The following is a 24,791-nucleotide window of genomic DNA, read 5'->3' on the forward strand; positions in this document are numbered from 1 at the left end:
CAAAAAAAAAAAAACCACAAAAACAAAAACAAAAACAAAAACCAACTCTCCAGATATGTAATCTGAGAACACCCACACCCATTCTTCTGCTCCCAGGAATGGATCACTGACCTCTTGCTTACTACTCGAGAGTGGATTTGGGTAAGAAAGACAAGGAGAGGGAGGGGAGAGAGAGAGAGAGAGAGAGAGAGAGAGAGAGAGAGAGAGAAAGAGAGAGAGAGAGAGAGAGAGAAGAAACAGAAATGTCTATATCTCCGATATGAGTCCAGTACACACAAGAATATTCAGCAGTAAAAAATGAATGGACCACTGAGCAAATGTTTTAGGGAGGATTATTTATGCACCCTCCTTTGATATCTATCTCCAATCCAATAAAGCACCAATGAAGGGCGCTGCTTTCCTTATTTTGTACCCTTCCTGACAACGCAGGTGGAGAGGTGCCTGGTTTCTGTCAAGCACACAGTCTGTGGCCACCAGAATGTCAGACTTTTAAAGTAGATCATCTCTAGAAGTCCCTGGAATCATAGAGTGAGGCGTTCTTTGTACCATACAAACAGAGGGAAGGCTTGCCGGACAACTGGTTCAAGCACAGGCAACAGAGAGAATTCACTTTCATGTGTCTGCATTTATTCTTTGTTAAAAACTCACTGGAAAGATAAATAAAGCAATGACTGCATCACTTTCTCCATCATAAAAAGGGCCAGTTCATGGTCAGAAACCCAATAGACAGTGTTCATCAATGACAAAGAAAAAAACAAAACAAACACTTCAAATCCCCACCAGTACTTTTCTTGATAATTTTATTTTATTATTTATTTATTTATTTCAGATGGAGTCTTGCTCTGTTACTGAGGCTAGAGTGCAGAGGCACAGTCTCAGCTCCCTGAAGCCTCCACCTCCCGGGTTCAAGCGATTCTGGTGCCTCAGCCTCCCGAATGGCTGGGATTATAGGCATGTACCACCACATCCAACTAATTTTTGTATTTTTAGTAGGGATGGGATTTCACCATGTTGGTCAGGCTGGTCTCTAACTTCTGGCCTCAGGTGATCTGCCCTCCTCGGCCTCCCAAAGTACTGGGATTACAGGGGTGAGCCATTGCTTCCGGCCTCCCTCTTGATAATTTTAACTGAAGGCTGCCGCTTTAATAAGGGACGGTTCGCAAATCAAAATGTTGAACCTTGCGAGGTGATTAATTACCCTGATGTGAAGTCTACTACTCAAGTCTAAGTCTTTTATGTACTTGTTCATGTATTAATTGTACCTAATGAATTCGTTTAAATGGTAAAACTACATTTATTGAGTGTCTACTGTATGTCTGGACACTGTATTGGGCTCTGGAAGTATACAGGAGGACTGAGTAAGGCTGACTGCCTATCATACAGGGGTCAGCGCCTAGAGGGGACATTATCTCTGATGCAATGCAATGGGTACTCTACCAGAAATATGAACTCAGGGCTAGGATAGCACAGGACAATTACCTCTCTCCATGGGAACCAGCTGAATAGAGAAATGCTATCACAGATAAACTCTAATATTCTAATACTTGATGAATGTTGGAATTTTCATGGGGATTAATTAAAACCACATCATTCATTTTCTTTTTTCTTTTTTTCTTTTTTTTTTTTTTGAGACGGAGTTTCGCTCTTGTTACCCAGGCTGGAGTGCAATGGCACGATATCGGCTCACCGCAACTTCCGCCTCCTGGGTTCAGGCAATTCTCCTGCCTCAGCCTCCTGAGTAGCTGGAATTATAGGCACGGGCCACCATGCCCAGCTAATTTTTTTGTATTTTTAGTAGAGACGGGGTTTCACCATGTTGACCAGGATGGTCTCGATCTCTCGACCTCGTGATCCACCTGCCTCGGCCTCCCAAAGTGCTGGGATTACAGGCTTGAGCCACCGCGCCCGGCCTTCATTTTCAAATGTTTTAAGACGAAACAGTTATCAAATCTCTGTTCTCACAAATAATGTTTTTTAAGCACCCCCATTCCCTGTGACTGTAGCTTTGAATCAAACTAGGAGGTGCTGGGCTGATTCCATTTGATTTCAGTCTTGCTTATTTGCTTGTCCGGAAGACTTTAAGCATAGACTTACGGAGCCCTTAATGAGAAAGCTCATTAAAAAGCCGTCTGAAATGGTGAAACAAATTACATGCACAACACAGCCTACTCTTTTTCTCTTCATTTCCTTCTTTCCCTCCCAGGCTGTAGCATTATAAACGACAAGGTGAAGTGAATCATCAGGTCAAAAAAAGGCACAGCCGAACGGGTCTCTCAGTACCTCGTCACTTTGATGACATTTCTCTTGCTTCACTGCAGCACTAAAATGTTGCCCAAACAGCAGGAGGGCCCTGCACACGTAATGATGGCCTTGGTTAAAGCCTTTGATTGTGTGTATTTGGGTGGAACTTCAACTTGTAATTGCCGAATGCACACATAGTCTGATTTCAGAGCCTCTCCCTAGAAGGCTTGTTTATTACTGGTGAAGGCAAAGTTTCCTTCCTTCCAGGTGTATCTTTGACCACTTTATGAAGATTTCTTCAGGAGTATTGCTTCAGGATGGTAGAGATCATATCCAGGGCAGGTCCAGCTACAAGGCATCTTATTAAACCACTCTCCACCCCTTGGTCTGTGAGGAAACCTGAGGGAAACTGGGAGTTTCAGGAGCTAGGATATGCTTCCTGCCTCCTGGCTTAACAGGAAGTGATGGTGACGACCGTCCACTGGGAGGAAGAGAGGGGAGGTGGGTGGTTTTTCTTTTTTTCTTTTCTTCTTTTATCCTGAGGTATGTGAAAGGAAGGCTACAAATGCCAAACAATCCTTCCACACCCGGTAGCTGGGGCAATGTTTGTGGGAAAAAGGAAATCCTCCCCTCCATCTTGCCCCTTAATTTATGGAATTCACTGGGCTCAAGGCACTTATAATTAAATACTTGCAACAGTGCTTTTTTTCTCTGCTGAGGTAGAGAGACTACCACCTTTAAAGTCAGAAGAATGGGGTTCAGGCCCTGACTGTTTATCAATTGCTCTAGGTTTGACTCTTACGAATTCACCAAACACCTCTAAATCTCAGTGTCTACCTTGGGCCAGGTACCTAGCCAGGCACTGAGAAGACAAAAATAGCAAAGTCATAGTCTTGACTCCGAAGTTTTTCATAATCTCCTGGGGGAAGACATACAAACGGTCACAGCACAATGTGATGTGAGCGTTACTGAAGCTAGAGAAGAGCCACTGTGAAACCAAGAGGCAGGGGAATGCGCGTGTTTTCAAGGTGGGGCAGCAGAAGGAGAAGGTGAGAGATAGTCAGACTGCTGCTAGAAAGGGTTTCGCAAATCAGAAGGCTGAGCAGGATTTTAAGGCAATCCTGTTCACTTGCAGAGCAGGAGAGAAAGAAATAAGAAATATACAACACACAGACACACTCACACAGAAGGGTGGTAGAAAGAACTCCGGTTGACAGCATTAAGGCCTGGTGGAGGAGAAGAACCTGAGGACAAGACCAAGAAGGGGCAGGCTGGGAAGCAGGAGGAGGAAGAGCAGAGAATGGCTTCAAATGTTAAAGAAGCCAACTATGATAGGGGCCGACGGGCGTCCCTTGGACTGGGCATATGGGAAGTCACAACAATTTCGGGGCCTTTGGGGGCTGATCACAGTATGATGAGTAAACGGAAGGGGAGCAATGGAGTTAATAAGCATGTTCTTTTTTTTTTTTCTTTTCTTTTCTTTTTTTTTTGAGACGGAGTTTCGCTCTTGTTACCCAGGCTGGAGTGCAATGGCGCGATCTCGGCTCACCGCAACCTCCGCCTCCTGGGCTCAGGCAATTCTCCTGCCTCAGCCTCCCGAGTAGCTGGGATTACAGGCATGCACCACCATGCCCAGCTAACTTTTTGTATTTTTAGTAGAGACGGGGTTTCACCTTGTTGACCAGGATGGTCTCGATCTCTCGACCTCGTGATCCACCCGCCTCGGCCTCCCAAAGTGCTGGGATTACAGGCTTGAGCCACCGCGCCCGGCCCAAATAAGCATGTTCTTAATATTTGGTGGACTTGGCTATGAGGAAGAGATAATGGTTAGACAGGGATAAGGAATGAAGGAAGCCTTTGGTTGTTTTTGTTTATGACTGAAACGGGGGCATTGTGATATGCCACAGTGGAGAGGGAGGAGTTAACCTAGAGGAGAGAGATGGGATTAAATGGGGTTAATTCCTACCTCACAGAACCTTTCTGAGGATTAAAGGAGATCCCCTGGGTGAACCCTTTCTCTAAAGAGATACACACATGCGAAGTATGATTATCCTGCTGCTGAAATGAGACCTCCACACATCGTCACAAGGCATCTGAGCTCGCTTATCACCTGGCTGCTGAGACCGGCAAATCTCCCTCTCCATAGCCTTTTGGTGTGCTCTGCTTTCCTATTTCCTCTTGCCATCGGTTTAGACATTAGAGCCCAATAATGACTTGAGCTCTCCTTGACATTTCTTCCTGACAAACAACACAACTCACCAGTTCCCCTGGATCACAACAGGAAGCTGGGGGTTGATAAGTGAGAAGTGATTAAGGGAGAGGATGAGAGCCTCCTCATTGTTATGACAAAGTGGAACTAACATCCAGGCCTCTTGGGAACTTCGCCTTGTCAGTTTATTAGCTTTTCATCAGGGCACCATAAAGACACAGGGACCGTGAAGCACACTGTTCCCTCATGGACACCTGCGCCCCCTTTCCCATCTCGATTCACGAACTGCAAGTCCCACCACGGCAGAGACTTTTGTCTGTTTTGTTAGCTGCTGTGTCCCCAGTGCCTAGAACCGTGACTGGCAGATGGAAAGTGTCTAAAAAATATGCAGTAAGAGAATGATTCACCCATTCCACCTTCAACTGAATCAATAAAAAAATAGGAATGTATACTACGGACCAACCACCAAATGTATCCTAGATAAACACAGTTAAATAATACTTGTTATCATTTAAATAATGCATATTCTGTGCCAGAGACTTTACATACATTAGTTCATATAATCACCATCATTTTCTAAATAAGGAAACAGACTCAGAAAGAAGTCACTTGGTTGAGGATATGAGGTTGGAGTGTGAAGCTGGAACTCCTGACTGCTGGAATTCCAAAACCTATGCTCTTTCTACAGCAGCCTCATCCCTCGTCATTCTCCAGCTCGAACTATAACTTCCATTGTAAATGACCACCTGCAATTCCTTGACCATGCCATGTTCTGTCATGTGTACTCCTTTGCCTGGGACACTTTTAGCTGAGCCCTCTTCATTCTTATTCTGTGAGGCTTTCCTGAAATGATGCTCTCTGGCTAGGGTAGGCTGACCTTCCTCTCTGCTCCCATATCCCTCTCGCAGCCCTTCATCACAGAACGTATCACAGGCATTTGAGATGTCTATTTACTCGAACCTCACTCCACTAGACAGTGAGAGGCTCAAGGGCAGGGATGGTGTTTTCATAACAAAAGCTGCTATTGATTGAGTGCTGCCACCAACGTGCTTACTTTGTTTAATTCTCACAACCACCACCTGAGGTGGGTATTATTCTGCCTCTTTTAAAGATGAGGACATGGAGGTTCATTTAAGTAACTTTCGCATGGTCACAGTGAGTAAGTAGTTAACTCAGGAGTTAAACACAGGTACGTCTTATTCCAAAGCCCAAATTCTTTTCACTTCGCTATGCTGTCCTCGGAATTATCTACAATGCTCGCAGCTTAGCTGTGGGGGGTAGATAAATACCACGTGAACATTGAGATTAGCAAGCTAGTACAGGTTGGTACAAAGTTCTTTGGGGGGACATATGGAAGGGAATAATTTGTTTCTTTTGGGGGGAAGTGGGAGCTGGAAGAGCTTCATAAGGTTGCCAGAATGCTTGAAAATTTGTCAACTGAATTAACAATGATGGTTCAAGGTGGAAGACAGTTCCCTGCATCTAATCCTCGTGGTTGGTTTTAAGAGGCACAGCAGCCATTGCCCAGGTCACTGCTGCTTCCAAATTGGCCCATCTGGGTGCCAGGAATGTAGCCCAAATGCCTGCTGGTACCTGCTTAAGTGATGACTGGTAACCAGGCAACCCTGTCAGCACATTGTTTTATTCAAATCATGTTTGTGAGTGAGTGGATATGAAAACAACTTTACATAATCACAGTTTTAATCTTGTGCAATACACTTCACATTTAAATGAAATAAGTGTATTTTCGAGCTTATGGCTGTACGGAATCGTGTAGTGACCCTAATTATGTGTTAAGTTCCCTTTCTGCTCTTGTCCCTTAACTACAGGCATCCCTGGAGGCTGCCTTCTCTATTCTCTCCTTCAGGGAATTAATCTGTTTTCTAGGCTTGAATGCGTGTAAAATTCCTATAAAATGAGGCTTAAAACTGCAAGCAAAGCATTGCTTTAAAATATATTGTATAATACCTTCTTTGTGTGCTTTCGTGGGTGTTTGTCAGGGAAAGCACAGTAGGCAGCCGGATACTGTTGTAGAGGCTCTGGTACCAGGCAATTAGGATGATTCTAAACTGCTCCATTTCCTAGCTATGTGGCCTTGGGCAAGTTACTTGACCTCCTTAAGCCTATATTCCTGATCTATAAAAGAGCAAAAATAATAGTATCCTAGTCATAGAACTATTGGGGGTCGATTAATGAAATCATGCAAAAGCACTTAGTGACTGGTTTGTCAGAAATAACCAGTAAGTGCTACTGCTTATTTACGTGTTTACTTGTTTATTTTTATTACAGGCAGGGTCTCCCTCTGTTGCCCAGGCTGGAGTCCAGGGGCACACTCATGGCTCACTGCAAGCTTGAACTCCTAAGCTCAAGCGATTCTCCCTCTTCAGCAGTATGTGCAGGGACTTCAGGCACATACTACCATGTCTAATTTTTCTACTTTTTTAAAAATAGAGTTGGGATCTCACTATGTTGCCCAGGCTGTTCTCAAACTCCTGGCCTCAAGTGGTCCTTCTGCCAAGGCCTCCCAAAGTGCTGGAATAATAGGTGTGAGTCACCACACCTAGCCAGTGCTACTCGTGATTATTATGACTCTCATGGTTAGCAGGATGAAAAATTTGGATGACAGAGATTTGAGGCCTATGAAGAACTAGGAAAATGTGAAATTTTATCACTATTAAGAATACTGCAGAGGAGTGAGATCCAAAGAGCATGGTATTAAGAGCAGCCTCTCCCCTAACCTCAGATTTTTTACTTGTAAATGAAGTGGTTTGATTAGAGTATCTCCAAGACCCATTCCAACTCCAAAATTCTATGATTCCATGACTTTTGGGGCAAAAAACTTACGTAGAAATCTTACACATTTCCCGGAATAGAGTAGGTCAATATGCATTATATATTAATGGCCAAAGTACATTTCTAAAGTTGTTAAAAGTTAACCCCAACTGCAACAGTCAGAAAGAGCCTTCTTAGGGGAATGCGGTGAAAAAGCAAACTACTCCTACCCACCTCAGGAATTTGGGGGGACATCATTGTGGCAGAAGAGCATTTATATCTAAAATGGCAATACTGAACTACTCATAAAGAAGATGAGATTCTGTTCAGCATCTGCATACTTAGCTAAGGAAGTGGGTGCAATAACCCTTAAAATTGTCTGGATTCGTGGCTTTGGATAGTTATGTTGTGGCTGGCAGCCACTCACACCTTCCTACCATTTGCTGAGAACCTGCAATGTTCCAGGAGTGGTGGTACGCGCCGAGGCTACTGAGACAGTCTATATTCTCAAGGGACTGACAATCTACTGGTTAAAGCATTTTAACTGTGGAAGATAATTTTGCATTTTCCGCATAGTCCTGCATGGTGCTTACATTGTTTATATATTGTTTGTCTATTATTCTGTGAAAACATAGCTGTTTGTGTATTCAGCATTGGCTTGCTTCCCCACCCTCAGCCCTCCAGCAGCTTCTGGATGTTAAATATTATCTCTTCATGTGAGCTGTACCAGAAGGAAGAGTCGTCTGTTACTCTTTTACTTCCTTAATGAGCCCTCAAGCTGGTTTGCAGGGCAGCTATCTATCCTTTCTTTCTTTCCTTCCAGAGGATAGATGGTTCAGATTTAGCTGCTTGGTCTGATTCTCTCCCAGGACTCAAATTTTATTCTTCTTGTCCCCTTTCTGTCTTCCCTTCAAATAAAATAAAATAATCAGAAACAATCACCAAAACTAGATAGCAGGGTGTGGTGGCAGCACTTTGATGGATAGACCAAATATTTCTTTTGCTACTATAGCAACTACTATTAAATGTCTTGTCACATACCTTTGATTCTCTTTGGAAATGTGAAAGTTATTTTGCATATGTGCTTAAAATCACCTCAATTACCGAAAATACTTTCATCTCCCTCCAAGATTCTTCTTAATGGGGCTTTTACTATTTTTTTCAGATATTGTTATAAATGCAGAATGCAGTCTTGACTGATTTCTCCAAACTAGTTGATTTCTCTAAATATTCTTGTCCCAACTATTTTCTTATTATTTGAGAAAGACAAGGATATTATGAAATTCATAATTGAGAAATTTTCCATAAAAACAATTAAAAATAAGTTTTTTTTTTTTTTTTTTTAGATGGAGTTTCACTCTTGTTACCCAGGCTGGAGTGCAATGGCGCGATCTCAGCTCACCACAACCTCTGCCTCCTGGGTTCAGGCAATTCTCCTGCCTCAGCCTCCTGAGTAGCTGGGATTACAGGCACGTGCCACCATGCCCAGCTAGAGTTTGATTCTTTTTTTTTTTTGAGATGGAGTTTCACTCTTGTTTCCCAGGCTGGAGTGCAATGGCGCGATCTCGGCTCACTGCAACCTCCGCCTCCTAGGTTCAGGCAATTCTCCTGCCTCAGCCTCCTGAGTAGCTGGGATTACAGGTACACGCCACCATGCCCAGCTAATTTTTTGTATTTTTAGTAGAGATGGGGTTTCACCATGTTGACCAGGATGGTCTCGATCTCTTGATCTTTCGATCCACCCGCCTTGGCCTCCCAAAGTGCTGGGATTACAGGCTTGAGCCACTGCGCCCGGCCTAGAGTTTGATTCTTTTTTTTTTTTTTTTTTTTTAAGACAGAGTTTTGCTCTTGTTACCCAGGCTGGAGTGCAATGGCGCGATCTCCGCTCACTGCAACCTCCACCTCCCAGGTTCAGGCAATTCTCCTGCCTCAGCCTCCTGAGTAGCTGGGATTACAGGCACGTGCCACCATGCCCAGCTAATTTTTTGTAATTTTTAGTAGAGACGGGGTTTCACCATGTTGACCAGGATGGTCTCGATCTCTTGACCTTGTGATCCACCCACCTCGGCCTCCCAAAGTGCTGGGATTACAGGCTTGAGCCACCGCGCCCGGCCTAGAGTTTGATTCTTAAAGATACTTTTTGTATGTGGAAAATTGATAATGGATAACTCAGTGTTTATTGAACAATTCATTAAATAAACATGTATTAAATGTCTGTGTCAGGTATTGTGCAAAGTAATGAAAACATAAAGGAGATTAAATGATTGCTGCTTTCATGGAGCTTGATTAAGAGCTGCTTGCTTTATATATTGTATAAATATGTAATATTTTACAAAACATTTTCCATATGTATTAACTCATTTCATCCTCTGAGCAATAAATCCTGGTTTCATACTTAATAATGTGCACTCTTTTGTTGCTTTTTTTTTTTTTTTCAGACAGGGTCTCACTCTGTCACCCAGACTGGCATGCAGTGGCGCAATCCCGGCTCACTGCAACCTCCAGGTGATTCTCACGCCCCAGCCTCCCACGCAGCTGGGACTACAGACGTGTGCTACCACATTTGGCTAGGTTTTTGTATTTTTGGTAGGGAGGGGGGTCTCATTAAGTTATCCAGACTGTTCTCAAACTCCTAGCCTCAAGCGATCCACTCACCTCAGCCTTTCAAAGTGTTGAGATTACAGGTGTGAGCCACTGTGCCCAGCCACTCACTGTTATTTGGCAATCAGAATGTTCACTTTGATGATAATGTTAGTATTTCTCCATTATTCCTGGTTTTATTTTATTATTCCTGGTTTGATTTTACATGCCTAATGATTAACAGTTCACAAAGTGCTTTCATGTCTTATTGGAAACACAAGTTTCTTCATCTTCTCAGCTAGGGAGAGAGGACTCAAATGACTTCTCAAATTCCTAGTGTTATTAAAATAACAGTAAGCTCTACTGTATATCCAAGGTGAGAACCTTGCTCTTAGATTTCTTTCTTTCAAAGCCTTCACGCCATAATTTCAGAAGTTCATTCTTACTTCATTTTTGCCTTTCATTTTCCCTTTATTCCATTCCTGATCATGCCTTCCAGGTTATGCTTTATCTGGGAATTCTGTTTCTGTCAAAAAATAGAAATAATTTAGCAACTTAGGGATTATTCTGCCCAATGTATTCACTTTACAGAGGAGTTCACTGAGGCAGAGAGCCAACAAGTGTCAATGTCAAACCCACACAAACAAGCGGTAGAGATAGGCTTGAATCTGAGATGACTTTTTTTCTGCCAGATGTCTTTTAAAGGCATCAAGCTCTCTTTAAAAGTTACCTGTCAAATGAAATATTCTCTCCAGGATAATGTGTGCTTCTCTTATATAGATACCCTATAAATATTTGGTTACTGTTGCAATAGAGATCTACCCAGTTTTATAGTATTTCACAGATGATATTGTATATTTTCAATTCTTCCAGAGTGTGCTTATTCATCTAGTGCAAATGGTCTGTGTTGGTCTGCGAAACAATGAACATTTATTGAGCATCTAGGTGCCAAGCCTAATACGGGCACTGGGGACATGAGAACCAGTGGCCTTCCACTCTCCCTGTGGTGGACTTTAGCTTGATTTTAATTAGAAGTATTCTTTGGATTTGTGTAGGCTCATTCAACATTGGATCGTTAATAACTAGTAAATGATCCTGTAAATATGAGAAAATTTGTAACAAGAATTGAACTCTAACAAGGCGTTCACATGCTGACTTTAAAGCCTTTACCTGGCAGGGCGTGGTGACTCACGCCTGTAATTCTAGCACTTCAGGAGGTTGAGGTGGGCAGATCGCTTGAGGCCAGGAGTTCGAGACCAGCCTGGGCAACATGGTGAAACCCTGTCTCTACAAAAAATACAAAAATTAGCCAGATGTGGTGGCGTGCGACTATAGTACCAGCTATACGGGAGGCAGAGGATGGTTTAACCCTAAGTGGCTGGAAGTTGCAGTGAGCCGATAGTGCTACTGCACTCCAGCCTGAGTGACAGGGCGGGACCCTGTCTCAAAAATAAACAAACAAACAAACAAACAAATAAAATCAAGCCTTTACCTGTGCATTTAGGATTTTGCATTGCAAAGGACCCAAGGACCTTTATCTTATCTTTCTAATCTATAGAGAAGGTCTCTGTCGCCCAGGGTGGTGCAATCATAGCTCACTGCAGCCTCCAATTCCCACGATCGAGTGAACCTCCTGCCTCAGCCTCTCGAGTTGCTGAGACCACAGACGCGGGCCACCGCCTGCCATGGCTTCCCAAAGTGCTGAGATTACAGGCGTGAGCCACCCAGCCCCAAACTACTATTTAAATGTCGCCAAGAGTAGTTTAAAAAGTCTCCCAATTTTGAGGGAGGCAAGGGTTGAAAAAACTATTGGGTACTAGGCCCAGCACCGAAGTGACGGGATGATTCGTACCCCGAAACTCAGCATCAGACAATATACTCAGGTAACAACTGCACCCGTAGCCCCTCTAAAATAAAGTTGAAATAATTAAAAAAAAAAAACAACAAAAAAGCAAAAAACCAAGTCTCCCAAATTTGTTACAAAAAATGCCAGCAAACGTTAATCTCGCGTCATCTAATTCCGTTTCCTGCTGTTTTCCTTTTTTTTTTTTTTTTTTTTTTCTTCCCGCCGGCTCCACCTCCAGAGACGCCCAACAGGGGGCTCGCGCGCTCGTTCGGGCTCGGCAGCGGGAGGAGCCGGGCGCCCCGGGCCGGAGCAGCTCCGCCAGCGCCGGGTCTTGGCGGCCGGGGAGCGCAGCCCGGCGGCCTCGGAGGACGCCCTTCCGCTGTCCCGGGCGGGGCGGGGCGGTCCGGCCCTTCCGGCCGCGCTCTGGCCACGCCCCCTCGCCCCTCGCGCGACCCGGTCCTCGGCATGGCGGCGGTTCTCTGCAGGCGGTGCCTCCCTCGGGCGCGGCGCTACAGGTGCAACTCCGACTCCTCCCTGAGCCCCGCAAGCGGTCCCGCGGTGCCCTGGCGGGGCTGCCCCAGTGACCCGGCCCTCGTTCTGTGTTGCAGGAGAGCTGGGCAGGGCTGCGGCCGGCACTACCGCGCCGCGATTTGCACAGAGTTGAAGAAGCCCCTGACCATTGAAGAGGTGGCCCCCCGCCCCGTCGGGCCTCACGAGGTAGGGGGCTGGCCTATCCCCTTCTCCCCTTCTCCCCGCTACCGCACACTCCCCTCAGGCTTCCTTCTTGAATCAAGTTCCCAGTTCCCAAGCGAGAGGGCGACCGAGAGACTGGAGGGCAACTTCGTCCTGGGCTAGGAGGTTGAATCCCTTTCCAAGGTCCAAAGTGCCAAAGGAAGATTGTTTCCCCAAAACACGCCTATAGGCCTCTTTCTCAATGCTCAGAGCTGTTGCCTTAGAAACAGAGATTTCTGATTTGCACACGACTTCGTATGTGCAAGTTACTGGTTTAACACAGGTACATTGCACCTCATCCTTTGCTTCGTTCACGTAAGTGCCGGAATCCAATTATCTGGCCTCTGCCTCCCCCAAACCAGCCCGGTAACCCCCGTGTTTCCATGTGAACATATGCCTCTGGTGTACTGCAGAGATTTGGGATTGGATTCGTTTAGGGGTGTGGGCAGCTAGCTGTTCCACTGAAATGTGGCCGTCACTTTGGCCGTGCCTTTTGACCTCTCTGGTAACACAGTGCCATCTGGTGAGGAGATGAGAGCCTCAGACAGCGTCGAGCAGGCAGTAGGCCTCAGTGCTGGAGACCCCCAGGGAGAGGGAGAAAGGCAGCCATAGCCCTGAGGTGTCACTGGCGTGGAGCCTGTGAGCTAACATGGCTAACACGGATTATTTGGTTGAGCACATGATGGCAGCCTATCTGCTTCCTGGATTCACATGCTGAACGACATTCATTCTCGAATCATTCTTAAATCTAGGTGGGGTGGCTTGAGAACACATGTGTGCCCCGTGTATTGTACTGGAGTTTTAATATATGGATCTTCATTATTATCTGGTTAATGTCTGTTTTCTCTGCTACACTTTAGCTTCATGAAGGCACAAACCTTGCCCATTTTGCCTCATGAGTGTATCCCACCTCTTACTTCAGTACCTGGCGTATGGTTGTCATTCAGTAACTATTTCGGTATAATTGAATGAACGTTGTCTCCATGGATGTGTAGTGTTCTGCTTTGCTGCTCTATTTCCTTTGCAGGTCAGAGTTGATGTCAATTTCTGTGGCGTTAACTTTGCTGATATTTTGGTCTGCCGTGGTCAATATCAGGAAAAGCCCCATCTTCCCTTCACACCGGGTAAGTATGGGGAGACCAAGAGACTGCTTGAGAAAAAAAAGATAACAGCGTTTTCAGAACCATACCCTTGGACTCAGGCAGTGCTCTGTTGGTGTTTGCCTGCCATCAGTGATGGTTCACTTGGATGTGTCCGTCTCACTGTGAATTAGGGTCACTAGATTGTGAGCCTCATGAGGGCAGCTTCTACGCCTGTCTTGCGTAGAACTCACCAGTCACCGAGGTGTCCTGGGGAAGTGTCGCTACGTTTACTATGGGAAAAACTCAGAAGGCAACAGGTTTATCCGAGATGACCAGCTCTGAAGCCAAGTTCTGTATAGCTTCACCCATTTCATGAAAATAAAATCAAAAGGGAAATCAAAAATAAATGCTAAAGAAAAAAAATATATATATCCCCCAGCTTAGCATTGTACGTGGCTCTTAGTAGGTGCTCAATTAATACTCTAAATATGGATAAATGAACAAATGAATTTTTGCCAAAATTCTGTTCACTAAAATTATCATTGGTCCTAGTCATTCCCTTTCCTTGGTTGATATTGCTCCAATTTTGTTTCTTCATTGAAGGATCACAGACATTGGTTTGAAGCTAAAACTTGCAGCCTCACAGACACATTCCCAATAAAGCCTAATACCAAAGGATCAGAGAGAAGAAAAGATTGTGGGTTTCTTGGCAACCCACTGTCTGATTTTTGTTCCTAATCTACTTCTAGATCCGAGCATGTGGACAAGTGACTGATTTTTGTGGTTGAAATTTATTCAAAGGGCTGTAAGTATAGCTTAGCAAGTATATAGCACATGTATATTTTATACAGATATATATTAATAAATATACAGTGACTGTAAAATAGTTACCGTGTTTTAGTCTCAGGGTGTTTGGTTGTGTCTCAATAGTTGGAACCATCTCCTTCTGTTTATATTTGCTGAAATGCTGGTTGCAGGAGAAGATGTCATACTCAGTTGAGTTATTCCCCTGGCAGCCCAAGTAGGGAACCATGATCATTAATTCAGAAATTTCAGAAGTGAAAGAGGAAACGGCGGAAAGCACCAGTTCATCCACTTGAGCCAAATACTGTCTGAATAAACATAATTCATGTCCTTGAGGGCCCTGTAGTCAGCAGAAGAGACTTGAAAACAGATAAATATGATGATCGGCATCATTGGGTGCCATAGGAGTTAAGGTCCCAGTGATTAGTGTTAGAAGTACCTGTGTACCTGTGATTCTCTGTGCTTTTGCACATTCTTGAAATTTTCATTTGTGTCATGGTAAGATTGGGACTGCTGTAGCTTCCCAGGTTATGATCATGAAATCTTATGTTTGTATAACACCCTTACCTCCCTACCCGCAGGTGGAGAGGAGGAGGGGCGTGTAAACTCTCTCAGCTCCAAAAGCTGATGGATTGGCCTGTCAATCAGTGTTTTCTCATCTCCATGGTGTTGTACTTTACAGATAACCTAATCTTTAAACAATATGTTTTTAGGATTGGAGTTTTCTGGGACAGTATTGGAGACAGGCACAGATGTCAGCACAGTTAAAGAGGTAAATTAGTTGAAGTCTAGGGAATCAATATATGTGTAGCTATGAAAAATGTGCTAATTTCATTTGTAGACAAAGGGTCTTGCTTCTACTGGTTTTTGCCTGCAGACACCAAAGGGAAACCTAAATAAAAAGGCAAGAAACAAAATCTGAATTGGGTAAAATAAGTCACTGGAAGTTCCTGGCTGCCTTAAACATTTATTATGAATAAAAGGCAACACCTCGGTTGTTAACCGAGAGGACTTAGAATTTGAGCCTCTTGTGAAATGAAGACTGGGCTTCTAATTCAAATCAACCTTTCCCTTACTCGATCTCATTGTCTCAAATGGTCTCACTCAAATTGGCTTGGCAACCTGGTGGTGGTGTTGAGACAATCCTTATTTTATTTACTAAACATTAACTCTGAATAGATAATTAAGACCAACCTGTGTCTTACAGAGTCAGCGATGTGGATTTTTTTTTTTTTTGATTAATTCAGGAAAAGGGAATGCAAGGTCATATATTTGCACATATCCTTAATGGTATTTTTTTCTTTAGGGAGATAGAGTTATTGGCATAAGAAACTTTAATTGTATGGCTGAAGAATGCATCACTGATCAGAAGGTATCCATACTGCTCAAGATTCATGCTTGGACATTTTTTTCTCCTTAGTTTTCTTTAATTTCCACTTATCCCTCATTCCAGTCTTCCCCTCTCCTTCTTTTTCGTTGTATTTATTTGGTCATGTTTGTTTCTCAGCTAAGCACTTCATTTTTTCAAATGTTAAACTCCTCTTCATTAACATGACAACACTTTGCAGAGCTTTGCTTGTGTTGAGTGTTTGAATGAAGAACAGCATTTTGCTTTCTGAGTCCCTGAGCTGGCTGTTCATTTGGACTAGGTAGTTTTAGTAGAAAAACTGGTTTTGGGCATTGAGCTGAATGTAATGGGCTTCTCCTCACACAAAGCTTATGACAGAGACACTCTGGGAATGGAGCCAGCCAGGGTAGTCTAGAATGGTTGTGCAGGGTGTGAATGGTGCCCCCTGGCGATGAACAGTACACAGTTGTTCTCCCCACCCGCTGCCCCACCGTCCTCCGCCATCTTTATTAAGGGAAAACTGACACATCATACCATTCATCCATCACAGTAGAGTGATCGATCTGTGTTCCATTTTCTACCTGTTGGCTCCTTCCTCAGCCAGATGCCAGCCTTGGGGTTTTGAAGTCTGAAGCCTTCAAGTCCTGAACTCTGCCACAGCTTGCTTAGTCTTGACTTCTACTGGGCTTGGTTATGGGCAAGTGTTTCCCTTTGCAAATCAGTCACTGAATCAAATCCTAATATTCAAATCCTAATATTTACTGAGCAGCCTTTATGACTAGGTACATATGCTTAATCCACAAGTCCCTGTTACCTCTTTTATAGAACCTGTGGCAGATCCCAGAAAAGGTCTCCCTACAAGAAGCTGCTGTCCTCCCTGTATCCTATGGTACGGCGCTTTTTGCTCTTGAGCATCGGGCCCATACACAGCCTGGGTAAGGACTGTGTAGATGACACCAGGCTAGAAAATACCCTTCTCTTGATATCAGAAGTGTCCAGCAAGGCCATGCCCCACCTCTTCCCTTCCCTTCCCTTCCTTTTGGTGGAGGAAAAGCCAAAGGGAGGTAGCCACTTGAGATTGGGGTTTTATGACTGTGAGGACGTCTCTCTATCTGAGAGGAAATGATAGACCGTGAACTTGGCCAGTGTGAATTTGGAGAAATTCCTCTCTTAAACGTGACCACTCTGGAGATCATCTCATAAAAAAGCATTAAAGTATAGAGAGTTGATTTCTTCAAACCCATTTTACTCTGAGTTTAATAGAGGCCCATGGTATTTGTTTCTTTGAGGCCTTGTTGAGTGTGTTAGGTAGGATATTTCAGAAGAAAAGGTGCTGACGTTTGACTCTTTGCCTGGAGCATGCATATTGCTTCTTGATGTTTTCAGAGAGCTGATGCTCAGAATTGCTTCAGAGAGGTGGGTTTGGTTGAGCAGTGGCCATTACATGGTCATCGCCTTCTAACATTGGGCAGTATCTAATATGAGAAGGATTTTAAAATAGAATTTCTGGAGAATAAATTGGAATGGTAGCTTAAAGAAAGGGTTGCCACTGATATGAGGGATAGGCTACCTAGAGAGATTTAGGAATTTTTTTCCTGGGAAGTCTTCAAATCTGAACCAAATTAGCATGAATCTAGAAGTCAGATCCATAAACCTACAGGGTGGAGAATAGATGTATATGAAGGTTTGAATGAAATGATCTCTAACATTCTTGCTTTAAAATGTTAATTCTAAAATGTTTGTGAAATCATATTACTGGTTGACTTTTGAAGGTTTCTGGAGTAACATTCATCTTTCTTTGGCACAGAGAAGTTGTTTTAGTGACAGCAGCAGCTGGAGCCACAGGCCTTGCAGTGATAGATATGGCAACAAATATTCTTCAGGCCAAGGTATTTGTATGTTAGAGTCTCCATTAAAAAAAAATCCTAACTCCAGTTTTCAAACATATATTTATTCCAACAATATATTCATTCATTGGTTAAAAATCACGTGCAAAGCATTGGGGATATAAAGTAACCCAGACCAGGGTCTTGCCATCTATTTTCTTACAGACGAGGGAGGGGGCCTAGGAGCAAATCACTCATCCTTCCAGTTACTAGACCCTGGCAAGGTCTGACTCGCTTCATGCCTTCTGCACATGCTATTTTCTCTACCTCTAATGCTCAGAGCTGTCGTTCAGATTTAAACTCAAACGTCACTTTTTCAGAGAAGTATTCTCTGCCCCTCAGTCTAGGTGAGTCCCCTTTCCCTCCTCTGTATATATAATTTTATAACACCCTCTACTTCTCTTTCATAATACAGAGCTAAGGGTGTGGTTACTTGTGTCGTTAATTGGGTTATTGTCTTCCTCTTACTGGACTGTAATCCCCATAAAGGCAGTGACAGTGTCTCTTTGATTCATCCCTGTAGTCCTGCACCTAGCATGGTGCCTAGAACACAGTAGGCTCTCAAGAACTTTTTCTTAAATGAATGAATGAATGAATGAATAATGGGAAAAAGACTTAGGTCTCTTCAGTAGCATCTTTCTGAAGCTGTGAGTGTTGGAAAAGGGGGACTTCTTGTAGAAGGTGGACATTTAAACTGACTTTTAAAGGATGGGTTGCAATTGATAGAGGAAGAAGGTAAGTGAAGGCCTTTTTTAGTGGTGGGAGGGCTTATTAGAAGACAGAGAACTAGGAACTAGCATGGTACATTCAGAGAATTGCAAATAGCATCTCTGGAGCCAAGGACCTGGGGTGAAATGGTGGGAGGTGACTCTAGAGAGGAGGGCAGAGATAAGGTCATCATGGGCCTTGTGTGGGGCTGAAGAATTTGAACATTTATTGGAAGCTATTGGGAGCATTTGAGGATTTAAAGTAGGGAAGTGACATGAAATTTTTGCATTTGGAAAAGTTCACTCCGGTAGCCATGGGGATGAGGGATAGGGGAAAGGTCAAGCATAGTCTGGAAGCAATAGGACAGGCTCTTAGAGCACTCCAAGCCAGGATTAGGATAGGATGCCTGAACCAACGCAATGGAAGCAATGCATTGAGAGATACTGACGTGGGAAAAAATAGATAATTTGGTACCTGGAGAGCATCCTACTCCAGTCAAAAGAACAAGGCCTTTAAAGTTAGCCTGACATAGGTTCAGATTCCAGCTCTGCCTCCAGCTTAATATCGTCAGTTTTCTCCCTTGTAAATGAATGCTTTCTCCATGGAGTTGTTGTGGGAATATTGAGATTACACGTGCAATGCCTATTAGAGGATGGGGCATGTCAGTAAGAATCACTTTAAAAAGAATCCTGTTATTATTAGACATTGAGTGGGAAGGAGCAGCAAACTAAGTTAACTCGTGGAGTTGCCATCTATTGAGATTGAGAACACGGCCAGGAAGAGTAAGTTGGGTTTTGGCCGTGTTGAATGTGAGGTTCCTGTGGAGCATGCACTTGGATATCCGGAGGGCAGCTAGGTATATATAGGTTTGGAGATAATTGGATTGGTCTGGTACTCCTTTAAGGGACATCTCTCCTTTCTCATATTAAGTTACGTTCGGGAGGACATGTGAGTTCTGCAAGTAATCATAGATACCAGGAAGCTCCTCAAGTAATATGAACACATTTCATGTTAAAAGGATGAGCTTTTAGCTCCTGTTTGGGGAAGAAACTGTAATTGGCTTTATTGTCTAGAGCAGGCGTCCCCAAACTTTTTACACAGGGGGCCAGTTCACTGTCCCTCAGACCATTGGAGAGCCACCTCATACTGTGGTCCTCTCACTGACCACCAATGAAAGAGGTGCCCCTTCCTCAAGTGCGGCAGGGGGCCGGATAAATGGCCTCAGGGGGCCGCATGAGGCCCATGGGCCGTAGTTTGGGGACGCCTGGTCTAGAGCTATTGGTTATTTAACATTTCTAGGAAGATAAAATTGTACAAATTGTTTTAAATAGTTACAAATTGTTATAAATAGTAGAGAGAAAAGCTCACTTTAATTAATATGTTAAAATTAATCTATGCTGTATTTTCTTTCACAGCAATAATGGTTTTAAACAAAAGAAAACAAAAATATAAATGTTACCATGCCACCTATGTGGAACAGGTCATTTTGATTACACCTTGAGTCTACAGCATTTCATATTGCTTCCAGAGTGCCTCCACAGCAATTATCTTACCCTTGATCCTCAAAAGCCCCCAGGAAATGGGTAGTATAAGTGTTTGTTATCCCTATTTCACAAATCAAGAAAGTGAGGCACCAAGAGAGAAAATGGTTCACTGCAGGTCTCATGGAGACCCGGTGAGAATCTTGGGATTCAATTCAGGTGCCTGACCCTAGAGCAGTGTGCCCACTGTGGCACTGTGTGCTAATAGCCCTCAGTGAACTGCAGCTATTTCAGGGTTCCACCAGGGAGCATTTGAGGGAAGCATTCAGTTTCAAATACCTATGAGTCCATTTGGCATCTTTCAAGGGCACCAGTGTTCTTGGAGTATACCATTGCAAATTAACCTTGAGACTAAAGTGCTTGGGCTGGTGGGTGCTGCCCCATCATGAGGCGCGTCTAGGCAAGACTTGAGTGTTGCAGCTTTTCTGAAGACTTCCAAACCCTAGAATTCCCCACAGTATGGCCCACTACCATCTATGCCATCTGTGTCTGGCCTTAGATAGGGTTTTCTCCTAGGCTGATGGAGTGGAAAAGCATGGGCTTTGGAGTAACACAGCAGTGGGCTTGAATAGTTGTTCTAACACGTGCTTCATGGACGACCCTGGTTGATTGCTCAACCTCTCTGAGTCTGTGTCTCTGTTAGTAATTATACTTCCTTCATAATGTTCTTATAAGGTTCAAATAGAATAAATGATTGCATGTGTATAACAATGGCTTCAATTTACTTAACACTTTGTTTTCCAAGCGCTTTATATACAGTGTACCATTTAATTCTTTTTCTTTTTTTTCTCTTTGAGCTTGTGCCTGGAGATAGTTTTTAAAATGTCTTACTTTACTGATGAGGTAACTGAAACCTTGAGAAGCTGGCAAACAAAATGGAGGTTAAATGCATGGACTCTGGAGATGAATTACCTGGGTTTGGGCTCCAGCTCTGTCTCCCTTTTTTTTTTTTTTTTTTTTGAGATGGAGTTTCCCTCTTGTTACTCAGGCTGGAGTGCAATGGCGTGATCTCAGCTCACCGCAACCTCCACCTCCTGGATTCAAGCAATTCTCCTGCCTCAGCCTTCCGAGTAGCTGGGACTACAGGCGTGTGCCACCATGCCCGGCTAATTTTTGTATTCTTAGTAGAGACGGGGTTTCACCATGTTGACCAGAATGGTCTCGATCTCTTGACTCGTGATCCACCCGCCTTGGCCTCCTAAAGTGCTGGGATTACAGATGTGAGCCACTGTGCCAGGCCTATCTCCCATTTTTTGTCACCTTCCTTGGGTAACAAGTTACTTAACTACTTTTGCCTCAGTTTCTTCATCTACAAAACAAGGATAATGATACTGTGTATTTCACTGGGCTATTATAATTAAATGAGTTATTCATATATGTAAAACATTTAGAGTAGTAACTGGCAAATAGTAACAAAATGCATTAGTTCTTATTAAGTAATTTGCCTAGGGTAACATAACTAGTGAGTGGCAAAGCCAGGATTTGGACTAAGGCCTCTCTAACTCAAGATTTTTCTATTGAATCATGTTTTACCCTCTAGGAAGTCACTCCTTACCCTCTAGATCTAGATTGGGTGCCTTTTGTTTACATTTCTGGACCCCTCTGTATTTCCCCCGTCACTCTGCTGTATCTTGCTTTCTTAGCTCTAAAGGATCCACCTTGTATCCTTACTGCTTGATTCATAGCTGGTGCTCAATAAATGGTGATTTTCATTTGCATTTGAGAAGACTTTCTGAGTGTCTCTCAAACCACCTTCGAGTTACCCCTTTAGGGTTCCAGGATTTCTAGAAATGTGGACCTCATGGCCAGTAGGGCATGGAGGGGCCAGTAGGATGGTCTGTGTTGGGCTTGATGTGTGTGCTCAAGGCCAACAGGGCAGGAAAGTCACAATGCTTTCCTTGAGTAGCATGGTTTGGCTGGAGTTGGGGTAGGTGGGGTGCCCCTTTCTTGGGACACATTCTGGATAATCAGATACCTTGTGTTCTTGATGCAGGTAATAGCTGCTGCTGGAAGTGACGAGAAGTGCAAGCTGGTGCTGCAGAGGGGTGCTCAGTCCAGTGTGAACTACAATCAGGGCAGCCTGAAGGATGCAGTGAGGAAGCTGGTGGGCGAGGGCGGGGTGAATGTGGCCATCGACATGGTGGGCGGAGACGTCTTCCTGGAGGCTCTCCGCAGGTGTGTGGGGTGGTCTGCCCAGGAGCTTGAGCTGAAACCTTTCCTGATCTCTGCCTTCCTTCTGTCCTTGCTTCTCTCTCATCTTTGCTGTTCACTTCTCCTGTAGGCATCAACATCAACGAGAACAGCTGAGTGGGTGGGTGAAAAGGAATAGAAGCAGAGAAAATCAGGAAATGCTTATATATAGCAAAAACAAAATACCCAACTGGAAAATATCCAAAAAATGACTGCAGACTCTAGTTGGCAATGCCAAATGCTTTAGAAATTATGCATGTGTTAAATTCAGCTGTGCCAGCTCCTACTGACTATTTTATATCCGTGTCTGTGGGCAATTCTTGCAGAGGGTATTGTTCAGATATTAGAATTACTGGGGTGGCAATTCCCCTTTTCCCATTTCACTGTGGACCAAGGTACAGGCTCTTCTCATCTTACTGCTTTCTAAAGCAGCCAGCAGTATAGATACTTCCTTGACTTGTTTTATTTAAAAAATATAACTGGAGATTTAGTAGGAGTGTTGTATCACACCAGTTCTCATTCTGTTTTCAACCAAGGATTCTGGAGTAGACTCCGATAGCATTGGTTTCGTTTCTCATGTCATCCTGGCAAGCATAATTTTGTAGTTTATCTCAGTTTCTAGTAGGAGCAGCAGAAGCAGAGAGAGCAGCCGACCCACAAAAGGGATCCAGTTGGTTCTCTAGCCCCTGAGCTGAATGGCAGGCAATCTATATGTTTGTTCATCACTGCACCGTGCCTGGTGCTGTGCTTAAAGAAAAAGCAAAGTGAGTGTGTAGTCCAAGTGGAATGCCAGGAGAGAGAGCTGGTAAAACTCTCCCATCTCTTGCCTTCCTCCTTGCCTTCTGGATAATTGTGTTTTAGCAATAGCTTCTCATTTCCCTTCTAAAGAAGAAAAGCAAAAAGCCAAAACCAAACCAATATACACATATTTTATATCAAAGATGTTTGCAAAAGTTGTTTCTGTAACTCATTGCTTAGCAATGGTACTGTAGGGGACTTTTCATACTGGGCTACAGAATACTTGTGAATTTCTGTAGATTATTTAAAATTCTCCAAAGAGGCAGATGCATTAAAGGAATCCTAAATCTTAAAGTAAGTCTTTGTATAAGGCAACTGGTTCTTCCCTCATTAAAGTGTATTCTTCTTCTTCCTGCTTCTTAAGTTCATAATCTTCAATGCAACCTATGGAGTGACATTTGTCTATATGCCCAATTTTATTCCACAAAATGGTTGAGGTAGTTGAATAGATAGTCTTGATTTTTTTTTTTTTTTGAGGGGGACAGCATCTCACTCTGTTGCACAGCCTGGAGCATAGTGGTATAGTGGTGCAATCATGGCTCCGTGGCTCACTGCAGCCTTGACCTCCTGGGCTCAAGCAGTCTTCCTGCCTCAGCCTGTCAAGTAGCTGGGTGTTTTAGTCTGTTCTTACACTGCTAATAAAGACATACCTGAGACTGGGTAATTTTTATATATATATATATATATATATATATATATACACACACACACACATATATATATACATATATACACACACACACACACACACACATATATATATATATATATATATATATTATATAAAGATTTAATTGACTCACAGTTCAGCATGGCTGGGGAGGCCTCAGGAAACTTATAGTCATGGTGGAAGGGGAAGCAAACGTGTCCTCCTTCACATGGCAGCAGCAAAGGGAAGTGCTGGGGAAAATCCCCTTATAAAAACATCAGATCCTTTGAGAACCCACTCACTATCACAAGAACAGCATGAGAGTAACTGTCCCTGTGATTAAGTTACCTCCCACTAGGTCCCTCCCATGACACACGGGGATTATGGGAACTACATTTCAAAATGAGATTTGAATGGGGACACAGCCAAATCATATCACTGGGACTACAGGCATATGCCACCATGCCTGGCTAATATTTTTATACATTGTATAGGCAAGGTCTCACTATGTTGCCCAGGCTGGTCTTGACCTCCTGGGCTCAAGTGATCCTTTTGCCTTGGCCTCCAAAGGTGCTTAGATTATAGGCTTGAGTCACTGCACCTCGTTCGACAGCCTTTATTCTAAAGTGGGCCCCCTTATAAAATTGGCTAATTCCTTTGGCTTCCTAATCCCTTGCTTATGGCATATATATGCCTTATATATATAAGAAAAAATATATATGCCATATATATATATATATATATATATATTTTTTTTTTTTTTTCTTTTTTTGCTGAGAAGCCCAAAGTAATAAAGGAAGGTTCACTCCTCCCAATTTGCAAGGTCAAGACGAGTTCCCAGCTGTGGATTTAATACATGTTGGTTTTTTTTTTTTTTAATGGTGGTAAAACATGCCATAACCTAATATTTATCATTTTAATTATTTATAAGTGTGCAATTCACTGACATTAAATACAGTCATAATGTTGCATAATCATCCCCAACAAAAACTCTGTACTTGTTAAACATTAACTGCCTCTTTCCCCTTCCCCAACCCCTGGTAACCTCTGCTCTTTCTTTCTCTGTGAAAATTAATGTACATTGCTTTTTTTTTATTCTTCTTTTTTTTTTATTATGGTAAAAAACAGATAACATAAAATTTGTCATCTTAACCATTTTCAAATGTACAGTAGTGTTAATTATATTCACATTGTTCTGTGACAGATGTCAAAACCTTTTTCATCTTGTAAACCTGAAACTATAGCCATTAAACCACATCTCTCCTTTCCTTCCTTTTCTTAGCCCTTGGTAACCACCATTATACTTTGTGTTTCTATGAATTTGACTAATTTAGATACCTCCTGTAAGTGGAATCTTACAGTATTTATCTTTTAATGTTTGGCTTATTTCATTTAGCATAATGTT

General features: G+C 43.2%; 1 protein-coding gene across 3 annotated transcripts in view; it reads left to right on the forward strand.

The window, feature by feature from the left end:
- Nucleotides 1-12,057: 12,057 nt before the first annotated feature.
- LOC101049252 (quinone oxidoreductase-like protein 2) overlaps nucleotides 12,058-24,791 on the forward strand; it is a 51,415-nt gene continuing 38,681 nt past the window's right edge. The window contains exons 1-8 of one of the 3 annotated variants that reach the window (XM_074389538.1): nucleotides 12,058-12,163; nucleotides 12,257-12,365; nucleotides 13,408-13,504; nucleotides 14,980-15,038; nucleotides 15,573-15,638; nucleotides 16,440-16,549; nucleotides 17,422-17,503; nucleotides 21,743-21,924. In XM_074389538.1, coding sequence (XP_074245639.1) covers nucleotides 12,114-12,163; nucleotides 12,257-12,365; nucleotides 13,408-13,504; nucleotides 14,980-15,038; nucleotides 15,573-15,638; nucleotides 16,440-16,549; nucleotides 17,422-17,503; nucleotides 21,743-21,924 — 755 coding nt within the window. In that variant the 5' untranslated portion in view covers nucleotides 12,058-12,113. The remainder of the gene's footprint in view (nucleotides 12,164-12,256; nucleotides 12,366-13,407; nucleotides 13,505-14,979; nucleotides 15,039-15,572; nucleotides 15,639-16,439; nucleotides 16,550-17,421; nucleotides 17,504-21,742; nucleotides 21,925-24,791) is intronic. The other 2 variants (XR_012514954.1, XM_010336171.3) reach the window with 2 other exon arrangements.

The sequence above is a fragment of the Saimiri boliviensis genome, chromosome 19 (assembly GCF_048565385.1).
Source record: "Saimiri boliviensis isolate mSaiBol1 chromosome 19, mSaiBol1.pri, whole genome shotgun sequence".
NCBI classification, from domain to species: Eukaryota; Metazoa; Chordata; class Mammalia; order Primates; family Cebidae; genus Saimiri; species Saimiri boliviensis.